The sequence below is a fragment of the Zootermopsis nevadensis genome, unplaced genomic scaffold (assembly GCF_977971745.1).
Source record: "Zootermopsis nevadensis isolate Lab colony 2312 unplaced genomic scaffold, Znev_1.0 Znev_ptg000015l, whole genome shotgun sequence".
NCBI lineage: Eukaryota > Metazoa > Arthropoda > Insecta > Blattodea > Termopsidae > Zootermopsis > Zootermopsis nevadensis.
This window is the reverse complement of record NW_028259147.1, coordinates 1,560,802-1,585,267: the sequence shown is the minus strand read 5'-3', so window position 1 is coordinate 1,585,267 and position 24,466 is coordinate 1,560,802. Positions and strand designations below refer to the sequence as shown.

The 24,466-nt window shown below is 37.8% G+C and overlaps 1 protein-coding gene across 1 annotated transcript; it reads left to right on the top strand.

Annotated features, from left to right (window-relative positions):
• The first annotated feature begins 1,815 nt into the window (after positions 1-1,815).
• On the top strand, positions 1,816-23,728 carry LOC110833614 (uncharacterized). The gene is made up of 8 exons (XM_022071903.2): positions 1,816-2,150; positions 13,255-13,420; positions 14,588-14,719; positions 17,992-18,810; positions 20,100-20,293; positions 20,596-20,824; positions 20,989-21,240; positions 23,446-23,728. Exons 1-8 carry the CDS (start codon positions 2,112-2,114, stop codon positions 23,487-23,489), a joined length of 1,875 nt encoding a protein of 624 aa, XP_021927595.2. The 5' UTR covers positions 1,816-2,111; the 3' UTR covers positions 23,490-23,728.
• Positions 23,729-24,466: the final 738 nt, after the last annotated feature.

Genomic DNA, 24,466 nt, shown 5'->3' with positions numbered 1-24,466 from the left:
ACTCAGTGTATCCATGGATTTCCTATGATTCTCACAATATAAACAGCGATTATTTCCTTAAACAGCGTTAACCAGTTTATCTACGTAATGGTGAAGTGTAGTGTTTTCTTCGCGGTACGGACTGAATCTTTCAATATTATTTAGATACCTACTCAGTGTATCCATGGATTTCCTATGATTCTCACAATATAAACAGCGATTATTTCCTTAAACAGCGTTAACCAGTTTATCTACGTAATGGTGAAGTGTAGTGTTTTCTTCGCGGTACGGACTGAATCTTTCAATATTATTTAGATACCTACTCAGTGTATCCATGGATTTCCTATGATTCTCACAATATAAACAGCGATTATTTCCTTAAACAGCGTTAACCAGTTTATCTACGTAATGGTGAAGTGTAGTGTTTTCTTCGCGGTACGGACTGAATCTTTCAATATTATTTAGATACCTACTCAGTGTATCCATGGATTTCCTATGATTCTCACAATATAAACAGCGATTATTTCCTTAAACAGCGTTAACCAGTTTATCTACGTAATGGTGAAGTGTAGTGTTTTCTTCGCGGTACGGACTGAATTCTTAAATATTATTTAGATACCTACTCAGTGTATCCATGGATTTCCTATGATTCTCACAATATAAACAGCGATTATTTCCTTAAACAGCGTTAACCAGTTTATCTACGTAATGGTGAAGTGTAGTGTTTTCTTCGCGGTACGGACTGAATCTTTCAATATTATTTAGATACCTACTCAGTGTATCCATGGATTTCCTATGATTCTCACAATATAAACAGCGATTATTTCCTTAAACAGCGTTAACCAGTTTATCTACGTAATGGTGAAGTGTAGTGTTTTCTTCGCGGTACGGACTGAATCTTTCAATATTATTTAGATACCTACTCAGTGTATCCATGGATTTCCTATGATTCTCACAATATAAACAGCGATTATTTCCTTAAACAGCGTTAACCAGTTTATCTACGTAATGGTGAAGTGTAGTGTTTTCTTCGCGGTACGGACTGAATTCTTAAATATTATTTAGATACCTACTCAGTGTATCCATGGATTTCCTATGATTCTCACAATATAAACAGCGATTATTTCCTTAAACAGCGTTAACCAGTTTATCTACGTAATGGTGAAGTGTAGTGTTTTCTTCGCGGTACGGACTGAATTCTTAAATATTATTTAGATACCTACTCAGTGTATCCATGGATTTCCTATGATTCTCACAATATAAACAGCGATTATTTCCTTAAACAGCGTTAACCAGTTTATCTACGTAATGGTGAAGTGTAGTGTTTACTTCGCGGTACGGACTGAATTCTTAAATATTAGGGGTTAACATCATATCAACCTATTTATATCAATTATATATCTCTGCTATGAAACTTTATCTTAGAAGCAAGCTTCAGAACGGAAGCTGAAGCAAATGATTGATTTCACGCCCCCCATAAAGATGGCGGAGACAAGTTTTAATCTCGCATTCTCCTTTGTTTTTGTTTTTTTTTTTGCTTTCATTGTTTCTTCTCAAGCTACTAATGCTGCATATTATAATGAAAGAGGGAAGCATTTTTTTTTATTTCCTGTGTAATGAACTGATCGTCAGTACATGCGCGTACACATTGTTGTCTTCTTCCTTGCGGATAAAAAAATAATCAAGTCCATTGTCATTGTTTCGGTATGCATGTAACGTGAAGGAAAGTGTGAGTTTGAAGGGGTGACATATGAACAATAGCCGGACGCCAAAAGCGACGAGCTTGATTTCAATACTTGAAACGCACCAATGAGGAACCTCGTGAGGATGTGGGGTCGTAAGCCCCTTCGATCTGGCGTCTCGTCCTCCTGGCGTTGCAGTGACTCAGTCGGCAGTCAGTAGTGTCTCCTCTTCTGACACAGAAGTACCTGCAACATCCTCATTGTTGCCACTTGCTTCAAGCACACGGTCGGCATCTGATGGAGGACTTCAGTTCCGTGTCCATAGAAACCGCAGCAGTCAATAACGTGTCCAGATGAAAAGTGTGTTCTGTTCTAAGAAAGAAGCTACATTATTATTGATCTGTGTGTTGGACTTTAACTTCCGAAAATATCTTGGAGAGCTTTGTAGTGATGATGTATATCATTGTAGCATCCACGATGATGTATCTGGTGAGTGTGTTACTTTATAAGTAATGTCTTTGTCATGGTTACGTGTACATTAGTGATAAGAAAATTGGTTAGGTTTACGCTGTGGGCTTTGTTGAACGCTGAAGGGTATTTTATTTTCCCCGGGCATGGGGGACTTGAGAAATGAGTATAAAATTCTAGTTGGAAATTCTTAATACAATACACCAGTTCGTGATGAATGTGGTGATTAATACGTAGAACATTTAACTCTTTCTGTGCTACGACAGAATTTTAGCCTGTTCTATGTATTACAATGCCATCTATTGATATTTTAGATTAATTATATTTGAGTTTCATAAATTATAATCATATAATCTACTACCACGACAAAGAAAGAAATTCATGTTATAAATTAATCTACCGTGGAGATGATTAATGATCCTTTGTCAGCTTCTGACGTTCGAGGCGTCACTTTTTATTTATAATTATTATTTCAATGTTGCTTCCGACTGCAGACGTTGGTCTATGGAGTGTCGGATGAATTTTGAGATTACAATTTATTTTTTGTTGACTGTGATGCGAATATTTTATGATTGTATTGTATTTAATACTGAGTGATAGATAAATTAATATAATTACAATAATTCTAAAATTTCTATCTGTTATTATGGAAAATGTAGCGAAAATTATCTCGCTTTATTAACATTTCAGAGAGAATAATTTAACAATGTTTTAAAGAGTAACATTTTGTAAATTGAACTCCATCCGAGGTCTATTAAGATAACTGGAGGAACAAGTTATTCGCCTCTTAAATCGGAGAAGTTTAGATTTTCTGGCGCCAGAATCTATGCGTCCATTTGAGTTCCGAAATGTATCGATTGGGGTAGTTCGGAACGTGTGAGTTCTCTGTTTGGGGGGGGGGGGGGATGGAAATCTGAATTATTTAATGTCGGGGCATGTTCTGTCTATCCGGTGTTCAGTTAAAATGGATTCCGTCTGATTTCACTTGGAGTGCCAAAACAAGGCCTCGCCGCAAAATCTCGCTGTAATCTCGACAAAAGTACCGTGATTGTTAGGAACGTCGCTGCTTATCATTGCAATATCAAAAACTTGCTATTGAATAAAAAAAATTATCAGTTTCATGTAATACATCAGCATGAAAAATATTATATGAAACCTAACCTAACCTAACCTAAGCTAACCTAACCTAAGCTAAGCTAACCTAACCTAACCTAAGCTAACCTAACCTAACCTAAGATAACCTAACCTAACCTAAGATAACCTAACCTAACCTAACCTAAGCTAACCTAACCTAACCTAAGCTAACCTAACCTAACCTAAGCTAACCTAACCTAAGCTAACCTAACCTAACCTAAGCTAAGCTAACCTAACCTAACCTAAGCTAATCTAACCTAACAAACACTACATTTAGAAAACACGGCAGTGTTAGTGCGAGAGAATTTGGATTGGGTTTACTTCGCTCAGAATGGAGCCATAAGAGTCGGGGAATTTTGGTATCTAAGTGACTATCAGCTTTCCAAGAACGACCGCTCCGTGGTTTTTGTTAGCAGGCTACTTCTCAGTACAAGACTTATCTTCCCTCTTTTGTGAAATTTGAGGTTTTCACGGCTGTGAGGTTGATAATATTGTTCTTATTCGTTTTGACGACGTGTAAACACGTAGGTAGATGTTGACGTTTCGGAGAGACATATTGTCTCCATCTTCAGGGCTAAAGTCACTTCAGTGCCTACACAAAACCTGGCAGAACATTGTTATATTATTGTGTTTGAGCTTTGGTAAAATTCTGATATCTAAGGATCTCTACTATACGAATTTTTTATTTTTATAAATTATTGTACAATCATTTGATAGTGAAGAATGAATAAGTGAAAATATGAGGCAGAAAAGAGGGGGGAAACTTATTAATATGCATGAAACGCGCATTAAGTTCTGTCACCGGCTTTGCGAGTAATGGCATTCAACTCAGAGCCTCCCTCTTCAGTCAAGAGACTGAAATGAAAAATTGAAAAGCGAATGTGACGGTTGAAACAAAAGGGGATCTGGAGTTGGTTCCAATTGTCACCGAGGGAGAAAAGCGTAATTGATCAATAGCGAAGAAAATTAATTCTGCAGGGACGTCAGACACGCAAATTGTTTTAATTTCCCGACGCCCCCTTCTTCGATGAGACAGCCTACTGCAACGCTCGTTTAAATTATTCGATTATTCGATTGTTGAGAATCGATGTTTCAAATTAAGTAAACATTTATGTTCCAACAATGTCTCCCTTTATTTCCTGAAGCTTTCGCGAGACTAGCAGGAATACAATCTTCTCTGTCGCCCGCCCGAGAGGATTATATCACATTTTCCATTGTTCTGAGAACAGTTTCAGAATTTTAAATTGAGAATGTGAAAACGGAAACATTGTTTAATGAAGGGACAATCATCTTTATCTTCAAAAACGCGTACAAGGATATATTTATTTTTAATTCGGAGTTTTTATCTGATAGCAGATAGATAGATCTGATAGCTGACCTTGTAATCCTGGGGTCTCGGGTTCGATTCCCGGCGATGCCCGAATTTATAACTTGTGTTGGGAAAGGCCGTGGTCTAGGCAACACGGAGTTTTCCTCCGGGGGCTTCCCCGGTTTCTCCGTGGCATCCCATTCACACACAGAAGAAGGCAATGGCAAACCACTTCTGGATCATCTGCCAAGAACGTATATGAACAGGTCCCAGTCCGAGAAAAGGATGGAAGGATCCTGTTCATATGGACCTGTCGTCAGACAGAACACTAAATAAATAATAAATAAGCAGATAGAACTGTCACAGTGATAAATTATTTGATTTATTCAACATCCTCGATTTGAAAATATTTTTGGGATAACAGTATATTTTGATAGTTGTTTACTGCTATAATATTGCCACTACTGTTACTATCATTGTGAGATCAGTTACTCTTACAACTTTCATGCCTACCAACCACCTACAAATTCAGTTCTTACAGGATGATTCGGGAATATGTTTTTATCTTCAAGTCAAGATGGCGTTTATGCTCGAAATGGCGGCTTCATTAAGGAAGATTGTAACTTCTTTGTTTTGGTTAGGTTCACTTCAATTTGTTTGGAGTCACATCTGACGATGTTAAATGATAGTCCGGTGACTTGCAAAATGTTGGTTGCTATGGAAAGATTGATTAATTATTCGACATTATCCTGTAGTATCTGAGGAAAAGTTTGCAATAAACAGTAATAAGACTACATAATTGGGCGAAGGAGATGATGGGTGGGGCATACAGCATGCAAGGCAGAGATCAGAAAATAATACTATAAAAAAAATTGAATAACATTTTTTTTACAGCTGGTCGTAAGTGGGAGGATAACATTAATACGAATTTTAAGCTACTTAAGTGCGAGTGTCGGCAAAACATTAATCTGTCTTAGAACTGGCTCCATTGGGCAATGTTCGGATAGCTAGTCAAAAAATTTCCTTCCGTTTATGGAATCCAAAGGTTAATTTCCGGCATGTACACAAATTCCCCGCCATTCGTTTTCTATCCTCAGCCAAATTAATCAAGTCCACGCCCTTAAATTCTGTTTCTCCAATATTTATAGAGCAATCCCATCTTTTCCTTTGTCTTCCTAGTGGTCTTTTTCTCTTAACGTTTTCCGAACACAATGTTATACGCATTTCTCGTCTCTGACCTTATTAAACTTGTAAGTATAATGGCGAAAGGTTTTATGTATAAATTGGTAGCTCCCAAAAATATTGTGCAATATTGACAGGACATTCTTTAGGAGGGGCTGAATAAAATCACAATAATCTTCGGTCAGAACAATCGATATGTCGGTGGCCGAGTATAAAAACCTGTACCCTCTCACTCAAATACAGGTCAGAGTCTTAAAATATTCAGCAAATTCGTTCGGTAAACATTTTTCTTTAACAAATGAAAAACGTACAGAAGATGGCGGGTTTATTTCATGTAAGTCGATAATAAAGATTCATATTTTATTAACATTAATATTTGACATTATATATTTGCTGTTCAGTGGTGAACTGTTATATTAAGGAGAAAATTCATGTTTCATGGAACACCAGATCTCACGAAAACAGTACGTTATTAAGGTTTTACAGGCAAACAGACTTTATTTACACAGTAATTCATCCGATATTTAGCTTTCTCGTTAACTAGTCCTTGTACAAACTCGTAATGCCTTTGTAGGAGCGCTTTGAAGCTTTCGTCACAAGCACTGAACACGTTCTGAGGACAAAAACCTCATAAAACGTGGATTAGTTTCATAACGAAACCTGTGTGAAGCAGCTTATTGAGAAGCTGACAATATCTCGGCTAGTCAATAATTTCCCAGTGTTTTATGGGACCCTGAGGTTAATTACCGCGTTCCGGTCCTTATCATGCGCCAGATGAATCCATCTTATTGCTTTAAGATACATTTTAATATTATTCTCCAAATAAGACCAAGGTTTATCAAGTGATCTCTTATCTTTAAGCTATCGTAATAAAGGTTAGTTCAGTGCGTGCTACATGCCTCGGCCATAATATATTTTCCGCTATGCAGCAATTATTTTGAGTTTCTTTTATAAAATTTTAATATTATAAAAATATTTCATAACTCGATCACACGGAAGCTTAATAAAACTACGAGGTTATTGAAGGTGTATTATATGATGTCCATGAATAGTGTAGTCTTATATATAATTATCATGTCTCTGAATGAAATTTTAATACAGGTTTTCAGTTCGATCACCGACAGTCCCCACAACGTCCAGACCGGTTCCGGGACACTCCCAGCCTCCTTTCCAGCCCCGTCTACCTAGTGTCAAGGTTAAAATGTGTGGAGGCGTACCTTCACTACTCAATACGTCTTCATACCTTTCCAAATCGCTCATTAAATTTTAAGCGCCCGCTTATTTAAATAAATGTGCTCTTATGCGTTTATCCGCGTGAATATAATGAATATCAGGGCAATAAATATACCAGAATCACAGACTTACTGGGTCTACCACAGACACACGTGAGTTCTCACAGCTTCAGAAATGTCACGGGACACTGGCTTTGTACCAAGAACGTGAGAATCGAAAGTTTTACCATTCTTTTTTTTTGGGGGGGGGGTTATATGATATGGGGTACACACTGTTTACCATAAAATATAACTGAGAAACACATTACTTAGACTTTTCCAGAAGTTCTATTTTTTTTTAAATAATAAATAAATTAATGAATTTTTACGTTCGTGTCCCAACAGCAATTATAAAACAAGAACGCGTAGGAATACTTACTTATGGATAATTTCACTCCAATCAAGCTCTATCTACATTTTAAAATCTAATTTATTTACTTATTCCTAGTTTATTCAACGACGTTGACACTTTATAACGTTGAATGTCAGGATGATTAACGAATAATGAATTGGGATTGATGTTAACGGAAGATATGAAAAATTTCAGTCATCACAGTCTGTCTCCTAGACGAGATCTAAACCCGGGATCTCTTGAGTACGACGTAAGAATGCTAACCATTGAACAGTGACGTTTGTTTTGAAATAAAATTAACTCTTAACTCAGGGCCGGGCTTATGGGAAATCACTGTTAACGTCTTTACAAAGGATAACCAAATTAACGTTTTGCAACGGAGCGGGGGGGGGGGGGTGCTCGTATTCCTACCGCCCTAAGACTACGATGTGCCTTTGTTTGATTACCCTATCACGAGTACAGAAATGTAGCCTTCGCGATTTAAGGGCTTCTAGGATTGTAAGGAGGGTGAATTGTAGGATAAGATGGACTGGACATGTAGCTAGAACACGGGGAAAAATAAATATGTGTAGAATTTTGATATGGAATAGTAGGGAAACTTCTGGTTGGAAGGACAAAATGATGGTACGGTAACTCTTGGAAAGACGGGTTGTTATTGAGATTGGATACCGATGGGACTAGTTGGAGATCATGTCTAATGACGCGGTCTGCTGTTAGCGGTGTCCAACTGTCAGTTAACGCTACGGTAATTTTATGTGTTACTGTCTTGTTGGGAACTTACCAATTAGGGAGTGACCTTCAAGGATTCGCTCCGGTAAGCGGCATCATTACCCATTACGAACGTTTCATTTTCGAGGTCAGTGACACGTAAGACGCTTTCCTTCATTCAGTCAGTGACGTCATTGTTCTCAGACTCTAGATCAACGACCTCCCTGGTCCACAGTTTTCTATCCAGCTTGCTCTCATGTCTCAGCTCACTCCAGTTTGGACACCCCGAACCTCCCTGCATGAATATTTTCCAGTTCTTCTAAGGACCACACAGCAACAAGGTGTGTGGGGTAGTGGAGGTATAGCTCCACTCTTTCTTGCTTTCGGTACTAGATGGAGATAAGTGGTTAGCTTCACGTTCAGGCCACCTTAACCCTGAAGCAAGGTCCCCCGGTACCCACTGGACAGGAGTCTGGGTTGACCACAGAGTGGTCCGGAAGGGAGGACTACAAGAAAAATATTTTTTATACGTTGATGTTCTTTTGGGTGTGGACTGGTTGGTAGATGCCAACATCATCAACATCGTCACCGCCTTGAGAACCTCAAATCTCACATCTTTTTTATAACTAGACCTCGGAGGGAGGGAATTACAAGAAGCTGGAAAAAAGGTTTTGCGAATTTGTGTCAAGGCTGGAGCCCGAAGCCTATCTAAATAACATTTATTAATTCAGTCCGTACCGCGAAGAAAACACCACACTTCACCATTACGTAGATCAACTTTTTAACGCTGTTTAAGTAAATAATCGCTGTTTAAAATGAGAATCATACGAAACACATAAATACACTGCGTAGGCATCTGAATGATATTTAAGAATTAAGTCCGTACCGCGAAGAAAACACCACACTTCACCATTACGTAGATCAACTTTTTAACGCTGTTTAAGGAAATAACCGATCTTTATTGTGAGAATCATATGAAACAAATAAATACATTATGTGAGCAAAATGTAGAATTAATGACTTTCAAATTACATGGTGCATATAATTAACTCTTAGTTTCGAAAGCTTAATAATACATACGAACATACATTTGGAGTCCACTAGAAGGAAAATGCCTGCCAGCATGTCCTCTTACGTAGGTACACTAGAATCAGGAATCCCGCCTATAAACAGAAGTAATTTATCCCAAGCGAAGAATCTCGAAACGGAAGTGATACAATCGATATTTATCGTCTTCATTGATTTACAGTAATTTGTATTCACAGCGTAAAACTCGTGATACCTTGAGCTAACGTCTGAGGTGGTATTCCAAGAATGACCACAACAGAAAGCGGTTTTGACATTATGGAACAGAAATTCAGGTCGTCCGTTGTAAAGAGTGGGACTTTGTTTTTAACGCGACATCCCGTTACAAGTTACCTGCTTTTATATTTGCAACACAATATGGTACGGCCTGACGTAATAAAGGTCTCTTTTCTGTTTGTCATGACGACACAACACTCAACCTCAGTCATCTGCAGAATTGTCTTTAAATTCCTCTGAAATACAGGGGTGGTTAAGCTGAGTGCCTAAAACAACCCAAAAAAATAACCAAGCCCATGGTATTATCTATAACAGTGGTATTCAACCTTTTCTGTTCGCGTACCCCCAGATATAATTTCTCTTCAACTTTGTACCCCCAAAGTTGTTGGTGTATAATTCAAGTTATACGTAGTATATAATCTACATCTAAAATAAATTAAATAAATTACATTACTGATAATTCAGTGTTTGTCATAAAATAATATATATATTTTTTTAAATTTCACGTACCCCCTAAGATGTCTTCGCGTACCCCCAGATATAATTTCTCTTCAACTTTGTACCCCCAGAGTTGTTGGTGTATAATTCAAGTTATACATAGTATATAATCTACATCTAAAATCAATTAAATAAATTATTCAGTGTTTATCATAAAATAATATATATATATATATTTTAAATTTCACGTACCCCCTAAGATGTCTTCGCGTACCCCCAGATATAATTTCTCTTCAACTTTGTACCCCTAAAGTTGTTGGTGTATAATTCGAGTTATACATAGTATATAATATACATCTAAAATAAATTAAATAAATTACATTACTGATTATTCAGTGTTTATCATAAAATAATATATATATTTTTTAAATTTCACGTACCCCCTAAGATGTCTTCGCATACCCCCGGGGGTACGCGTACCCCAGGTTGAATACCACTGATCTATAACACTATTTAGGATCTGAGGTTTTCACAGCGGTGAGTATGAAGATTTCTGTCTTCTGGGTTGTTGCGCTGTGTAGTCTGGTCGACGTTAATCAACGTTTCAGAGGTCCTTGCTGCCTCCATCATCAGGGCGATTAGCCATCAACCCAGAAGACAGCCATCTTCTATAATACTATTCTTTATTAATATCACTTTCACATAATGAATAAGTATTATAATAGAAAATAAATAAATAAAACAGATAACACTTTGACGGAAGCCGGATGTGTTTTATCTCATTAAGTAGGATAATGTTAACAGAATGCTGTTAACTAAGCGACTCTGTAGCGAGGAATCGCCTTTAGAAGGTAATACTAGTTACACAGGAAACTTTCCAGTCATTTACGACACGTTAAGTTTCATTTCCGTGTTCACAAAAGCTAGCCTAGGGACCATATCCTGAGCCAGCTGAATCCAGTCTATATCACCTTCCTGAAACTTAGGAACGAATAAAGAAATTCAAACTAATGATTAAATAAAGATATGGAGTATTTCTGAAAGCTTGAAGCAAAGAAATTACTACCAAGGCTTGAATGATAGGATAATATTAAAATGTACTTTAAAGAAGTAAAATGTGATTCAACTGACTCAAAAAACAGGGCCCAGTGGCGGGATTTTGTTAACATGGTAAGGAACAACTTGGTTCCTTGAAACGTGTCCAGCTAAGTGACTACCAGACACTAAACATTTCCGAAGAATTTTTGTGTGTGTGATTTAGTAAACGTTGGGTTAAAGATTTGAGGGTTGTATTTTAAAAATAATTTTTTTATATAAATTAAGTAACTGTTTCTGTTCTGAGTGACGTAGTGACTGATAAGGACAGGTTATTGTGCATGTTCACGTCTTAGGTATGAGGATGTTTTCTTAGGTCATGAACAATAGTCATTCGGCCGTTACCCCATCCAGTCTCTGCGACGCTCGTAGTAAGACGTGGAAAAATTCAGTCGTTTGTGGTTAGTGGAAGTTTTGGCCTAACTTCCTGAACATTCCTACGTGTATACTGGCAGAATCTTCCAGAAATGTGATTCTGAAAATTTTCCACCACTCACAAAGTAACTGTTGCTTTTCAATGTAATTTAATTCATTTTTTTAAAAAGGCTATAAAACCTCTCTAAAAATCTCTGGTTCAAAACTGCGAGCAAAAGAGTCTGTCATTAGAAATGATCCTGAATCTCTCACACAACCAAAGTCCCGAAGTTCCATCTTCATGTTATAATTTCTCGGTTTTACAAATGGAATCATTTTTCATAATCAAAATTTAGCAGGAATTTCTTGTGTAACAATCCAAGATACATTCCAGCCCATCAGATCCTTATAAATCTCACTGAACTAATAGTTTGAATCTCGGAGTTCCAAAATTGTCCATGTACGTAATAATTTTTAGGTCTAAATATTCTCCTCCACACTTTATTTGAAATAAAAAGTGCTAAAATCATTTCGTAATGTAACTATACAGTATTTTGAAAATATACATCATTATAATAATTTTTATGCATAATAATTAGATTTTTCCGAAACTTCATAATAATCTTTACACTTTCTCCCTGACTCCATGCTCATTTCTTCATATTTCTGTTAACACTTATAGCAGCATGCTACACCAAAGTTTAGAGCGTCACTACACGAACACTAATAAAACCCGCCCTCTTACTCTGCTCTAATTCCTTGTGTAGGGAGAAATCCCTCGCTTCAGTGACGAAAAGCATCCAGGGTGTCTTTTGAAGTCAAAATGTGTAAAACGTCAGATGCGCTTGGCTGGTTGCCGATTTACTTGGCGTCTTTACGCGGAAGGAGGATAATTCAGGCACGATCATAATACAGACATTTTGTAAACCGCTATTTCGCGTTCTCTGCACGAAGCAGATGACATGAAGACGTGATGGGCGACGTTTCAGTCAACCAGTCTGTCTTAATGTCCGTTTGTTTTACGTGAAAATCAAATCTTACTTTAATAATATTCTGTTTATTGTAAAAAAAATGGCATATTATTATTATTAATATTATCTAAAACTCTTATATTTAACACTTTTCAGTATTTAGCCCTTCAAAGTCTAATGTTACAAATATGTAAACACTTATTTTAACATTCAGTAGCTCTGAATTTTTCCTACAGAGCGTCTTTAATTTTTTTGTAACTATTTTCAGTGTAAACAGCGATTATTTCCTTAAACAGCGTTAACCAGTTGATCTTCGTAATGGTGAAGTATAGTGTTTTCTTCGCGGTACGGACTGAATTCTTAAATATTAATCAGACGAACTATGATTCTCAGTGTAAACAGCGATGATTTCCTTAAACAGCGTTAACCAGTTGATCTTTGTAATGGTGAAGTGTAGTGTTTTCTTCGCGGTACGGACTGAATTCTTAAATATAATTTCGACAGACTTCGACTTTAAAAGGATTAAATAAAACATAAAATAAGCAAACAAACAAACTATTAACACTATAAAAAAAAGACACTAGTTTGTGAGAGTTTGTTGGTTTGTTTACTTTATATTCTAATACACTACACGGTATGCAAAGTTTTAAGATTAAATAAAACGTTCATAGCCTATAAGTGATTTCTCTCTGCAGTTCATCTGTAGTGTATTTAGGTTTTCAACAACATACGTAAAATGTCCCTGCCCTTAGCAGTAATCTATGAGGACTTAGATTTATATCGTAACACATTATTAATCTGGGCCACTGTACTGAGGTAAACGTTTAGTATAACACTCCAGTTGCTTTGACACCGGGAAATGAGACCCTAACACCCACTGGATGGGTTCAAGAGTCGGTCCGTTGTGCTTGTACTTGCAGGGAATCGAAACCTAGGCCCCTAAATACTGAGATCGTCCTCTAGTCCACTGAGGCTGCAAAGTAGTTGGCAGGGTTTGCTTTGTCCTCAGGTCTCCTCCCTGTCGGCTTACTCTACAGGACATCTCAGGCTACTGGGCTCGAAGTGTAGCAATGACCAGGAATGTCTAGCCGACGTGACGTACAGCCGGTGCCAGGAAGGGCGATGTTCTTGTCTGCCCTACTACGCAGAGTACAACACTACCATGTGTGTTCAGTGTGAGTACACTACAGATTGTACGTGGATCATTATCATAAGTCAAATATTAGGTTGTCGCCTGTTCCGGCTTCTCCATGTTTCGCGTTTGTCATTTATTTTTCCTTCCTTGCCTATGAGATGATAAAGTTGCGTCATATTGTGATAAATATATATTTGTTTAAATCTTGTCAGTCTAATCACAATAAAATTCCTATTAAATATTAAAATATTAATATAATTAACATTTAAATATTTAAAATATATTAAATGATGTTCTCTATCGAAATGTTCGATTTACATTAGAACATCACTTTTTACACGACATGTTTCAGTTCTAAAAGAACCATCTTCAGGTGTATAAAATTATATAAACTTAAATATTAAAATATTTCCATCCTTGTGTAGGTACGAAAACATTCACAAATGGGTTAAGTTGATTTTAATTAAATTTGATACTGAGAAGTTCTGCTATAATTCGTTGACACATTCTAGTTTTGGTCAAAATCAGACGACAACAGTCACTTTACATGAAGACCTAACAAAATAATTTACTGTAATAAATAACTATAACGAATTTTCTAAGAATTATATCGTAAGAGGAGTAATGAGGTACGAACAGTGGACCCCCAGCATAAGAAAATGCTTGATTTCGCTTCAAGTATCATTACCAGAATAAAATGTGTTCTTGTCTACAACCACGAAAATCTCAGTGTCTGTCACAGGCAAGTAACTTTCCACTAATGCATCACAACTCTCGTCTTTAATATCCAAGCTAAGTTGTCCCATTAATAATTTAAACATAAAACATTCATACTTAAGCTTACAATTTAGTAAGGACTTGAATTTCAAATTAATGTTCTTGTGACAGTGTGCTGCGTTGTTTAGCAACACTCTATGACAATTTTAAAATTTGTTTCATTATTTATTGTCAGTGACACCTGATGTAAAAAAAGATGTCTCTTATTTTTTAAAAAAATATACAACTTGAATGGTCAATTGATGTCTTCCGGGTTGTGACACCGCGTAGTTGAATGTGGTTAGCAACATTTCAGAGGAACATAACTCCTCCATCTTCACACGTTCCTAACTACATAAAATACAGGGTGTGTCACAATCCACGTATTTACCGCGGTACTAAGATCCTCAAATCTCTTAAGCATTGACAACGCGCCGTGATCTGATTTCAGCTACGCTGCTCGGGTTTGATTGTCTGGTGAAGGAGCAGTGTTCCATGAAGGTAGCGAACAGCATTTGTCTCCATGGGTCCTGTCGCTGTGACTCAGGGTACCTGCAATTTCGGAGACACACATGTCTCAGCCGTAAGTACACGTCTATAGTCTCTTAGCCTTCTGGTACGATTTCTGGGTTTCAATTACCCTCTCCTGGAATGATGTACCATCAGATACTGACGATAGAGGCAGTCAGATCCTCCGAAACGTCCTTAAATCCCAGAATAAAGTCTATATTAAAAGACAGCCATTTTTGGCATTCTATACAAATAGTTGTTACCAGTACAAAATAAACAAGACAGTCATTATGTTTCAAGCAGCGTCAGATTTTAGTTCCAGTAAGCAAACAGCTTTGTCTTGGCGTGGGCAGTCATGTGGTGGGCGAAACCTTGTGTGGATGTTACCACAAACACCTGTCCTGTGCAGAGTACCTTGCCATAAGTAACTTCTTCCGTTGGCTGCTCAAGAACTGAGACTTAGTAGCCATTTTGAAAATGGAATACATTCCGAGGTTGTTAGCCTAACAACGAGTAATATAGCGGAATAATATTCCTGTCATCTCGGAGACCTGCTTTGTGTCAAGACAGGTGGATGGCGTGTGTTACAAATGGTGAAGTCCTTTCACAGTTATTTCTTGAATTTAATAGGACACTAGGTCGAAGCAGACACATGTACAGAAACGAATAAAGCTTCAGTTGTGACGTTCAAATATCTCTATCTCGGAAAATCTCCCATACGCCATAAATATTCGGGATGAAATCTTAAATATTATTCAGACGATCTCCGGATTCAAAGGGTTAATTTAACTTTGTCTCTATTTAAATGACAGCGAAAAGAATTTCGATGAAGCTTCCTGACTTCTTCTCTCATAAGAAACTAATTCCAAACCACAACATTATTAAGACGTATGGTGGAGTGGAGGTAGGGCTCCACTCATTCTAAAAGTGAGCTATCAGCTTAACTGCCCTGTCACTTTGTCTCCTGGCTGTCAGAGAATTTTTGACTTGAAGAAAAGTTGGGGTGATTGAGTATTGTTGATAGGGTCGCCATGTTCTGTCAAGAGGTCGCAATATTAAGGTAAGTGCAGGATGAACTTACTTCCGGTACTGGAAGCAGACACGCCACGAGCCAAACGCGATGAATAAATATGTTATTAGTTACAGCACGTGTGAGTGACCCTTCTGAGTATGTGACTTCCATGTTTAATCGTGACTTCCGAAACATGATTTCAGGGGTGTCAAAACCTCATCAAGGATATAAGATATTTATCGCTGTTAAAGTGTAATAAAATGTTTTGCATCTACCTTAATGGCCTCTCAGTATGAAATTACACTATTTTCTTTTTAAAAATAAGGCATCTTTAACGCACTGACACGTATGGGAAATTCAGTGTTTGTAAATAATAATATAGGCACAAATTAAGCGACTTATCAATTAACTAAAATCAAAGTAGCAGAGTATCTCTTGACAAAATGATAGTTTCTCAGCTGGTCAATAAATTATCTTCTTTTTTATGGATTTTTTTTAAATTATCTTGTTTATCTTCTGGGTTGTAAAGCCATGTGAACTTGTAGATAGATACCAATGTTTTGGATTAAGATGGAAGCAGCTTGATTCTCCTAACGCTTCACAGCGCACAATATCAACATCCTAACCTTCACCGCAGTATCAACCTTAAAATTTCACAGACTGAGAGTTTTTGAGAACAGGAATTTTGGGGAGAATATTTGGACCCAACAGATGAGACGCAAGATGATGCTGTGGAGAAGATTTATTGATGAGAATCTTCATAACTTTTACTCTTCACCGTGTATTATTAAGAAGAGTGAGATTGGCGAGGAATATAGAAGGCATATAATGAATTCAATCTTCTCAGGACAGAGTAGAGATACACGTTTTTGTGGACATACCTACCAACTTTTCAAGAGGAAATTTTTGTTTTATAATTGAGTTCGAGATTGAACGTTGTCTGTGGCGTAGTCAATAACAAACCCTTTGTCAGTTACTGAGGCTATTTGACGTGGGATTGATAATTACAAATTAGCAATGAAATAGTTGCTAAAATCTGTGGGATATGAACAAAATTTCAGCGAAGACCTGTTACAGTACAACTTTTTAACCATAAATTCTACGTGAACTTGATAGACCTTGAACTTGCGTGAGTGAATAATATTTAAAGAAACCCGTTTCTAGTCACTACATAATACTCACTAACATTTAACTTAATGGAATTCATACTTTCTTAACCTTCTCTGGAAAAGCCAGTGAATACTTTAGTACTCAGCGAATTTAATTCGTAATGGCTGCTTGTCATTTCTGTGAACACTCCGGACAGGTAAATATAACTACATTACTATAGGATAGACTGAAAATAATTGGGCCAATTTAATTTTCATTCGTATGAAGCTCAAAGCAAACTGCATTTTTTCTTAAAAAAGAAATCCGCGTTATCTTATAAGATAACCATTACATGACATTACATACTAATTTACTTACAATTTTACTTAAACAATTTGATATAATATATGTTTAATAATATAGGTGAAAATAATTATTTGTCCCAGAAACATACATGGGCGCTACGATGGACTGGGAACGTAGCAAAGAAGAAAGAAGCTATGAATGCAAAGAAAAATTTGGTGGAGAAACACCTTGGAGATATTCACATAGAAATAGAGAATGAAATGATTGAATAACATTAAGCTGAATCCTAGGGAATCAGTTTATTCGAAAGGAATGTGCATTTTACAGGATAAACTAGGCCTGTGAGTACTTCAGGTAGTAACTGACTCCATGGAATAATTCTTAGAAGCTAATGACCGATTAGATATTCAAGAAATTCGCCGGATTTCAGAGAATCCAAAAATTTGTTTTACGAAGTTCACAAAAACCTGAAAATAATCCCTTATCACGAACCGAATAAATCAATTCCACACACGTCTACCCGATTTTTAAGGCCCGTTTTAATATTATCCCCCATTTATGAGTACTATGTCTTCTAAGTGACCTCTTCCCTTCAAGTCTCCTGACTAAATTGTGCGTATTTCTCGTTTCTTTCATGCCCCGCCCAATTTATCTTCCTTTACTTTATCATCTAGTATATTATTATTTTTCTTCCTGAGACGTTTCCATTTAATGTGGATCGTCAGACAGCCAATCCTCTCCATCTATTCCCGTGTTCCCTCATCTGGTCTTCCGTCCTTGAGTGTGACATCTTTGCTGGCCAAATTTTCCCATCTTGATCTTGGTCTTCCTGTTTGGCGTTTTCCTTTGCTCTCACGATCAAAGCCTTCTTTGGTCATCCTGATATTTGTACACAATTTAAAACTGGTTCTTAGTGTCCTGTCGGGTTCTAATTTCAGCGGCCAGTCCAGGTGACGTGTGTTACAGCGACGCACATTGCCGCCTTTGGGACAGCGATACGCACTGCGACTTCCTGATTCCCAACCTGTTCGGTCGCTGCCAGTGCAACCCTCCGATGCAGCAACGTGGCAGATCATGTTTCCCGTCGACCATTCCCACGGGAGACGGAAATCCTTCGGCCTCTTCGGTAGACTCACCAAATACATCATCAGTATGGGGCTTATCGCCATCAGCAACAGATTGGCACCCATTATCAACTTCATCTTTGACTTCTTCTGGAATCTCTACTCCACGGCCAACAGAACCTCCTGTACCCTCACGGACGTCTTCACAAAATCCATTAGCTTCTTCGTCATTAAACAATTTTCCGATGGATGAATCTTCATTGTCTACACAGGCCCCTGCCTCAGATGAAACACATTCGACTATGTTTTCCAGATTACCCCCGTTGACGCAATACACATCCGAAGATCCAGCAGGAGAAACGACATTCATAACGACACCATCGACATTAGAAACATCTTCTGAAGATCAAAATCAATTATCACAGTCTCTTCAAGAAACACAGACACCAAAACCAGAAATGGCCACAATAGATACACATTCATTTATCCCATTGTCGAATTTCTCAACGCCATCTTCTGAGACATTAAGCGAACTGCTTGTGTCAGTAGCGATGACAACACAACAATACGAGACACAGGAAGATACGTCAGAAATATTAGCGTCTGAACAATCAACGACAATGACGAGTTTACAAGAGGACTCTCTACCTTCTGCATCTGAAGTGACTTCCCCGTTACCGATGGCATCAACAGGTAAGTCAGAACAGTAACATTAACGCAGTACGACGTCGGTAAACTGATGTTTACAGTCAGACACTCCAGCTAAAGAAATTATTTTTCATATCTAGAACTAAGACTTGTGGCAGTTAAAAACTTCTCTGTGGGGTTCCTACTTCTAAAATTGTATGCGGAGTTTGTATCATGCGTCTCACCAAATAAATCCGACTTCGAACCTAGGGACGTTGCTTATAACAACTGTTAAATATATTTAGACTTTTATCTTATTTATAATAGCATAATTTTTAAAAAGTGATTACAAAGTTATAAATACACATGAAGTAACTCAGAAGTTAATCTTTTGGAGACTTTGGCTTGAAAATGCAACTAAAATTTAAATTTAAATTTTTTCTGAAATACGAGTAAAGTAGAAACTGAAAATCTCTGAAAAATTATTCATATAATTTACTGTCACATTTATAGTTAAAAACCTAAAAGTTTTCAGCTATGGAATCATAACATTTTTCATTTTCCTTCATAAAAAAATAATTCCATTGGCTCTTTTAATAAAATCAGTTTAACTACTTTGTTAAGCAGTTCAGTAGGTTTTAGTACCACTTATAAAAGATCATTTTACTTCATTTCACTTCAAAGAAAAACGCACCCGATAAACAAAAACTAACGGTGAATACACCAATCTCATGTCTAGGCTATACTTAAAAGGATTTGCTGTTTTTTTCCAACGGAAACTGACAAGAAGAAAAAGTATCTAAAAATATTCAAGGCTTTTGGTTCAGCGCATCTCATCTACATAATGTATGGAAATTTAAGGACATTTGAGATATCTATCACGTCCTCAGCAGAGCGTGTTGAATTTCAAGGAAGCTGTAAGTTACAAAAGCCCCCGTACAATAGATAACACACCTAACATCCGCGTTGGATAAGTTGCCGAACTTCAAGGCTTTGCATAAACAGATAGCGAAAGCTCAAGCTTAAAACATTGGAAAAAGAACTTCACTCGTAAACCTTGAAGAGGAGAGACTATCTGGAAGAGAGACGTAGATGGGAGGATAATATTAAAATGAATGTGGGGTCTCAATTTAGCATAGGGCACGGACGCAAGTTCTGATAAATATTGTAACAAATTTTCGAGTTCCATTAAAGACGGAAAAATTGACCGACTAAGCAACTATCAGCTTCTCACGAGGGCCTCTTCTACATAGAGTCAGACTATTTATTTGTATTAATAGACACAGGTAAGATGTTGGGATGTGGAAAAGGTATCTTCTTGACTGTAATCTCTGACAACACGTGTCATTTCACAGTTGTGTGGACGCGTGTACGCGGTGTGGGTGAATCGGTGGCGGTCACACTGGGTCTGACCTGCGTTTCCGACCTGCAGTGCCAGATCGCAGACCCCGGATCGCGCTGCCTGGACGGTGTCTGTGATTGCGTCATCAAGAATGACAGTTACTCCTGCGGAGTCGGTAACACAGGGTGTTACAAAGGAACCTTCCAGGTTTGTCACGTTTAACAAGTGGGAACAAAAAGTTCTGTTCTCTAAACGCAAATAAAACAGTTTTATTTAAAATATCCGGACACCCTATTAGCTTTAACACTTTAAATCGCAAATTTGAGATTAGATAATTCTGGGTTTTGCCCACAGAGTGTATTTATTTCGTATGATTCTCACTCTAAACATGGATTATTTCCTTAAACAGCGTTAACCATTCGATATTTGTAATGGTGAAGTGCTGTGTTTTCTTCGCGGTACGGACTCAGGCTATTATAATATGATATAAATGACGCACTGCCTTCCAGTGTCGGTCGACCGGCGTCTGCATCAGTTGGTTCTTTGTGTGTGACGGACGACAAGACTGTCCGGACGGGTCGGACGAGGGGTGCCAGGACACAAAGTCCTGTCCCCCACAAGCGTTCCGATGCGGGCAGAACGGAGGTTGCGTTTCTCGAGCGGGGAGGTGTGACGGCACGCCTGACTGTCCGGGCGCGGAGGACGAGCTCCACTGTAATGCGACCCGGAGCGCCAAAGGTGAGTGTACCCTACGCCCTACGATCATGGTTCTACGTGCGTAAAGACTTATTTTGATAATAATATGCGGACTGTCGTCTTTGATGTTAAAGGTAGATGTTTGTTTGACGGGCAGAATAGAACCAGGGCGTCATAGTGGTCTAATGGTTAGCGTCTATCCTCAGGGTGCCCGGAGCGCACGTACAGGTGTTTGGACGGAAGCTGCCTGCCCGAATACGAGTTCTGCAACGCTATGGTGAAGTGCAGAGATGGCAGTGACGAACCCAGAGACGCGTGCAAGGCTCGAACCAACAGGAGGACCTCAGGATATTGTCCGTTCCGGTGTGCTAACGGGCGCTGCAGATCGGATGCCATCGCCTGTTCCGGGCGTGACGGCTGTGGAGATGGTTCTGACGAAGCCCACTGCTCAGTCTGCAGTAAGATTTCTTATCCACTTCACAGATCGCGTCTTAGTTGGCAACGTCTCGTCTCTCAGTGCTCCTGGTTCTTGGTTCATAAACGCACCGCGCAGGAAGGCAGGGTAGCACAATGTTACGAATAGGCTATGGACTGGGCGACCTGGGTTCAGTTCCCGGTATAGGCAGAGATTTTTCTCTACGCCACCGCGTCAGACTCTGAGTCACATCGTACCTCCTATCCGATAGATATCGGGGGTACTTACCCCGGGGTAAAGCGGCTGGAATGTGAAGCTCCCCGATAATCTTTATCTAGTGCCCAAGTTATGTATGCGTGGAGTTATACCTCCATTCTCCCGACCGTCTTTGTGGCGACGTACAGGGACAAATTAAACGTCGTATATAGACGCATAACTTTTATTATATTAATATTTTAATTTTCGGTTTAAAGTTTTCGCTTTTTACGTCTTAATTCTTTACACGAATTATAAAATAGTTTACGCCAAATGTGAATTTGGTTCAGTAACCACAAATTTTGTTAGATTTGAAGTATTCGTGGCTGTGACAATGATGATGGCGACTTGTAAACTAGTCTGTAGATAAAATCATCATCCCTGAAGATCAAGAGAGTATTTTTATCCGAATACTTGGTATTTATTTACGAGTCTACGCGGTATCAGAATCTAAAACAATAATATTGTGTCCTGTACTTCTTAATACAAATAAAATGACAAATTTTGTTACTGTAGCCGCAGGATACACATAGTTACCTGAACTTGGTAGTGACACCAGCCGCCACTGATGGCTGAGTACACTGTGACCACTCCATCATTGTGACCCTCCGCGTCAGAGTGTACAGCACTTCAGTTAATACAGCTTTTGCTGACAGTGTACTCGCCTGTCACAAGCATAATTAGAGAAAGCTCGAGATCACTTCAATTAGCACATGAAATCTGCAAGAGGGGACAGAATTGAATGAGATGGTTCGATTTGGAGCTGACAGCTTTCTGTGGACCGCTCAGTGAGCGTAAATGGTGCGTGAAAATTGTGTTTACTGAGTAAGCAGTGTTTGATGAAACGTCTTATCAAATTAAGTATGAGCTGACAGCAACCAACTAAGGCAAATCTCACCATATCTGCATACCAGAGGCAGTGCAGTAAGGGAGTTGTCCTTTGGTGCCTGATGATGCCTAGGGGAGTGGAGGAAAATATCCATGCATCCCCACGTCTCGTTTCTAGAATGCAAGACAATATCGTAATATTAATATAGCCAATGAATCCTTTGAAAATGTTTCAAAGTTCGAACACTATGGAACGACATTAACAAATCAAAGTTTAATTCTGAAGAAATTAAAAGCAAATTAAATTCGGGAAATGTTCGATGTCGTTAACTTGAAAATATTCTGTCCTTTCGTCTCTTATGTAAAAAAAGATAAAATAGTGAGTTGATGTCGACGTGTTTACACGGCGTCACAAGAACATCGCCACCTTGACTTCAAATCTCGCATAAAAAACATAAAGATTAAAATATACGAGACTAATTTCACTTGCTGTTTTGTATGGGTGTGAAACATGGTCTCTCGCCCCTAAGGAAAAAACAAGATTCTGAGGAAAATATATTTTACTGTTCACAGTTAAGACTGAGATGAAAATCGTTGCGTAAAAAACAGCTTCTAATTTGTATTGTTCAAAAAATAATATGCCTATTAAAGTAACCAAGTCAAGGAGTATCAGATTGGTAGAACACATAGCACGTCTGGAGAGCAAATATGAGAAATTCATTAAATAGTTTAGTAGTAAAACCTGAAGAGACGAGACCATAGGTAGGAGAAAAATATTGAAATTAATATTAAATAAAAATATTATGGAGAATGTAGACTGGATTAATCTGGCTCAGGAGGGGACCAGCGGCGGAGTCTTGTGAAGAAGATAATGAGAAGTTGGGTTCTTGACTAGATGAGCGTTCTATAAACTTCTCAAAGACACTGCTCTATAAAGTTAGTTTATATAAATATTGTTCTTTCGTTCGCACATCTGAATTTCTTGATTTTATGATACATTGTAGCAACTGGATTTCGAAAGGCTTTTCTGAGAACATACAACTTCATTCGATATAAATGTATATCTATAACCTTGTTTATTTTGGACTGACTCATTGCAGATACGAGCATTCTACGATTTTCCATTTTACCAGAAACTAATGCTGAGCATTTCTATTTGCTGTAGGATGCCCGGTTGTCCCCTCGGGAGGACGCATTAGTCACCGCTGATCGATACCAGATTTGGATGTGACCCTACGTTCTTCCTACAACCAGTTGTGGAGCCATAAATCAGCTTCTGTCAAAATCGATTTGCATTTCAAAAGAAGACAACGATATTTATACAACATGACGTCATTAGATTAAATGTGATGCATTAGAAATGTATGTCCGTATGTATCCCCAGTGTTTAACAGCGTGATAGTGATTTGTAAAGATGCTGATAATAAAACAATGTTCATTCCCTTTAATCATCATACACTAATTTAATTAAAAGATATACTATTCACTAACTAGACATTTCGTTCTTACATTTATTCCTACAGGTTATAGCCACAAACTTTTTTTTAACCAGATAATAACAGAATTTAGGACAGTCTACGAAGTACATAAAACATGTTTCAAATTCATGCCATAAAATATGTTTGTCTTTGAAAGGTTAATTCATGTTTTATAAATTGCTTATGAAACTGACACGTATTCTACGACAGGTCATATGTATCACTAGAATCGACATTCATTTATTTGACAGCTCTTTCGATGGTCTTCTACGTGCTTTAACAATCAGTAACTCTTCATTTCGTATGTCTTTCGTATGATTCTCACAATAAACATCGATTATTTCCATAAACAGCGTTAACCAGTCGATCTTTTTAATGGTGAAGTGTGGTGTTTTCTTCGCGGTACGGACTGAATTCTTAAATGTTGTTTATATGAGCTTCGATTTCATAGGTTTACGGAAATTGTCTCATAAAAGAATGGGGAACATTAATTTTCTTAACATAAAATATTGCTACGCGTCGAACAAGAAAATTACTGAACAATCAGTTTGATTCGCGAGTTATGAAAATTTTAATACAAAGAGGGAAGGATTTATCGTTCTTGTATAAGTTTGTCGGGAAAACCCAGATTCTTTGACACTTACTTTGAGGGACTATAATTCTGAAATAAAAAAAAAATAAACGTTTATAAAAGTACTTCTGCTGGAA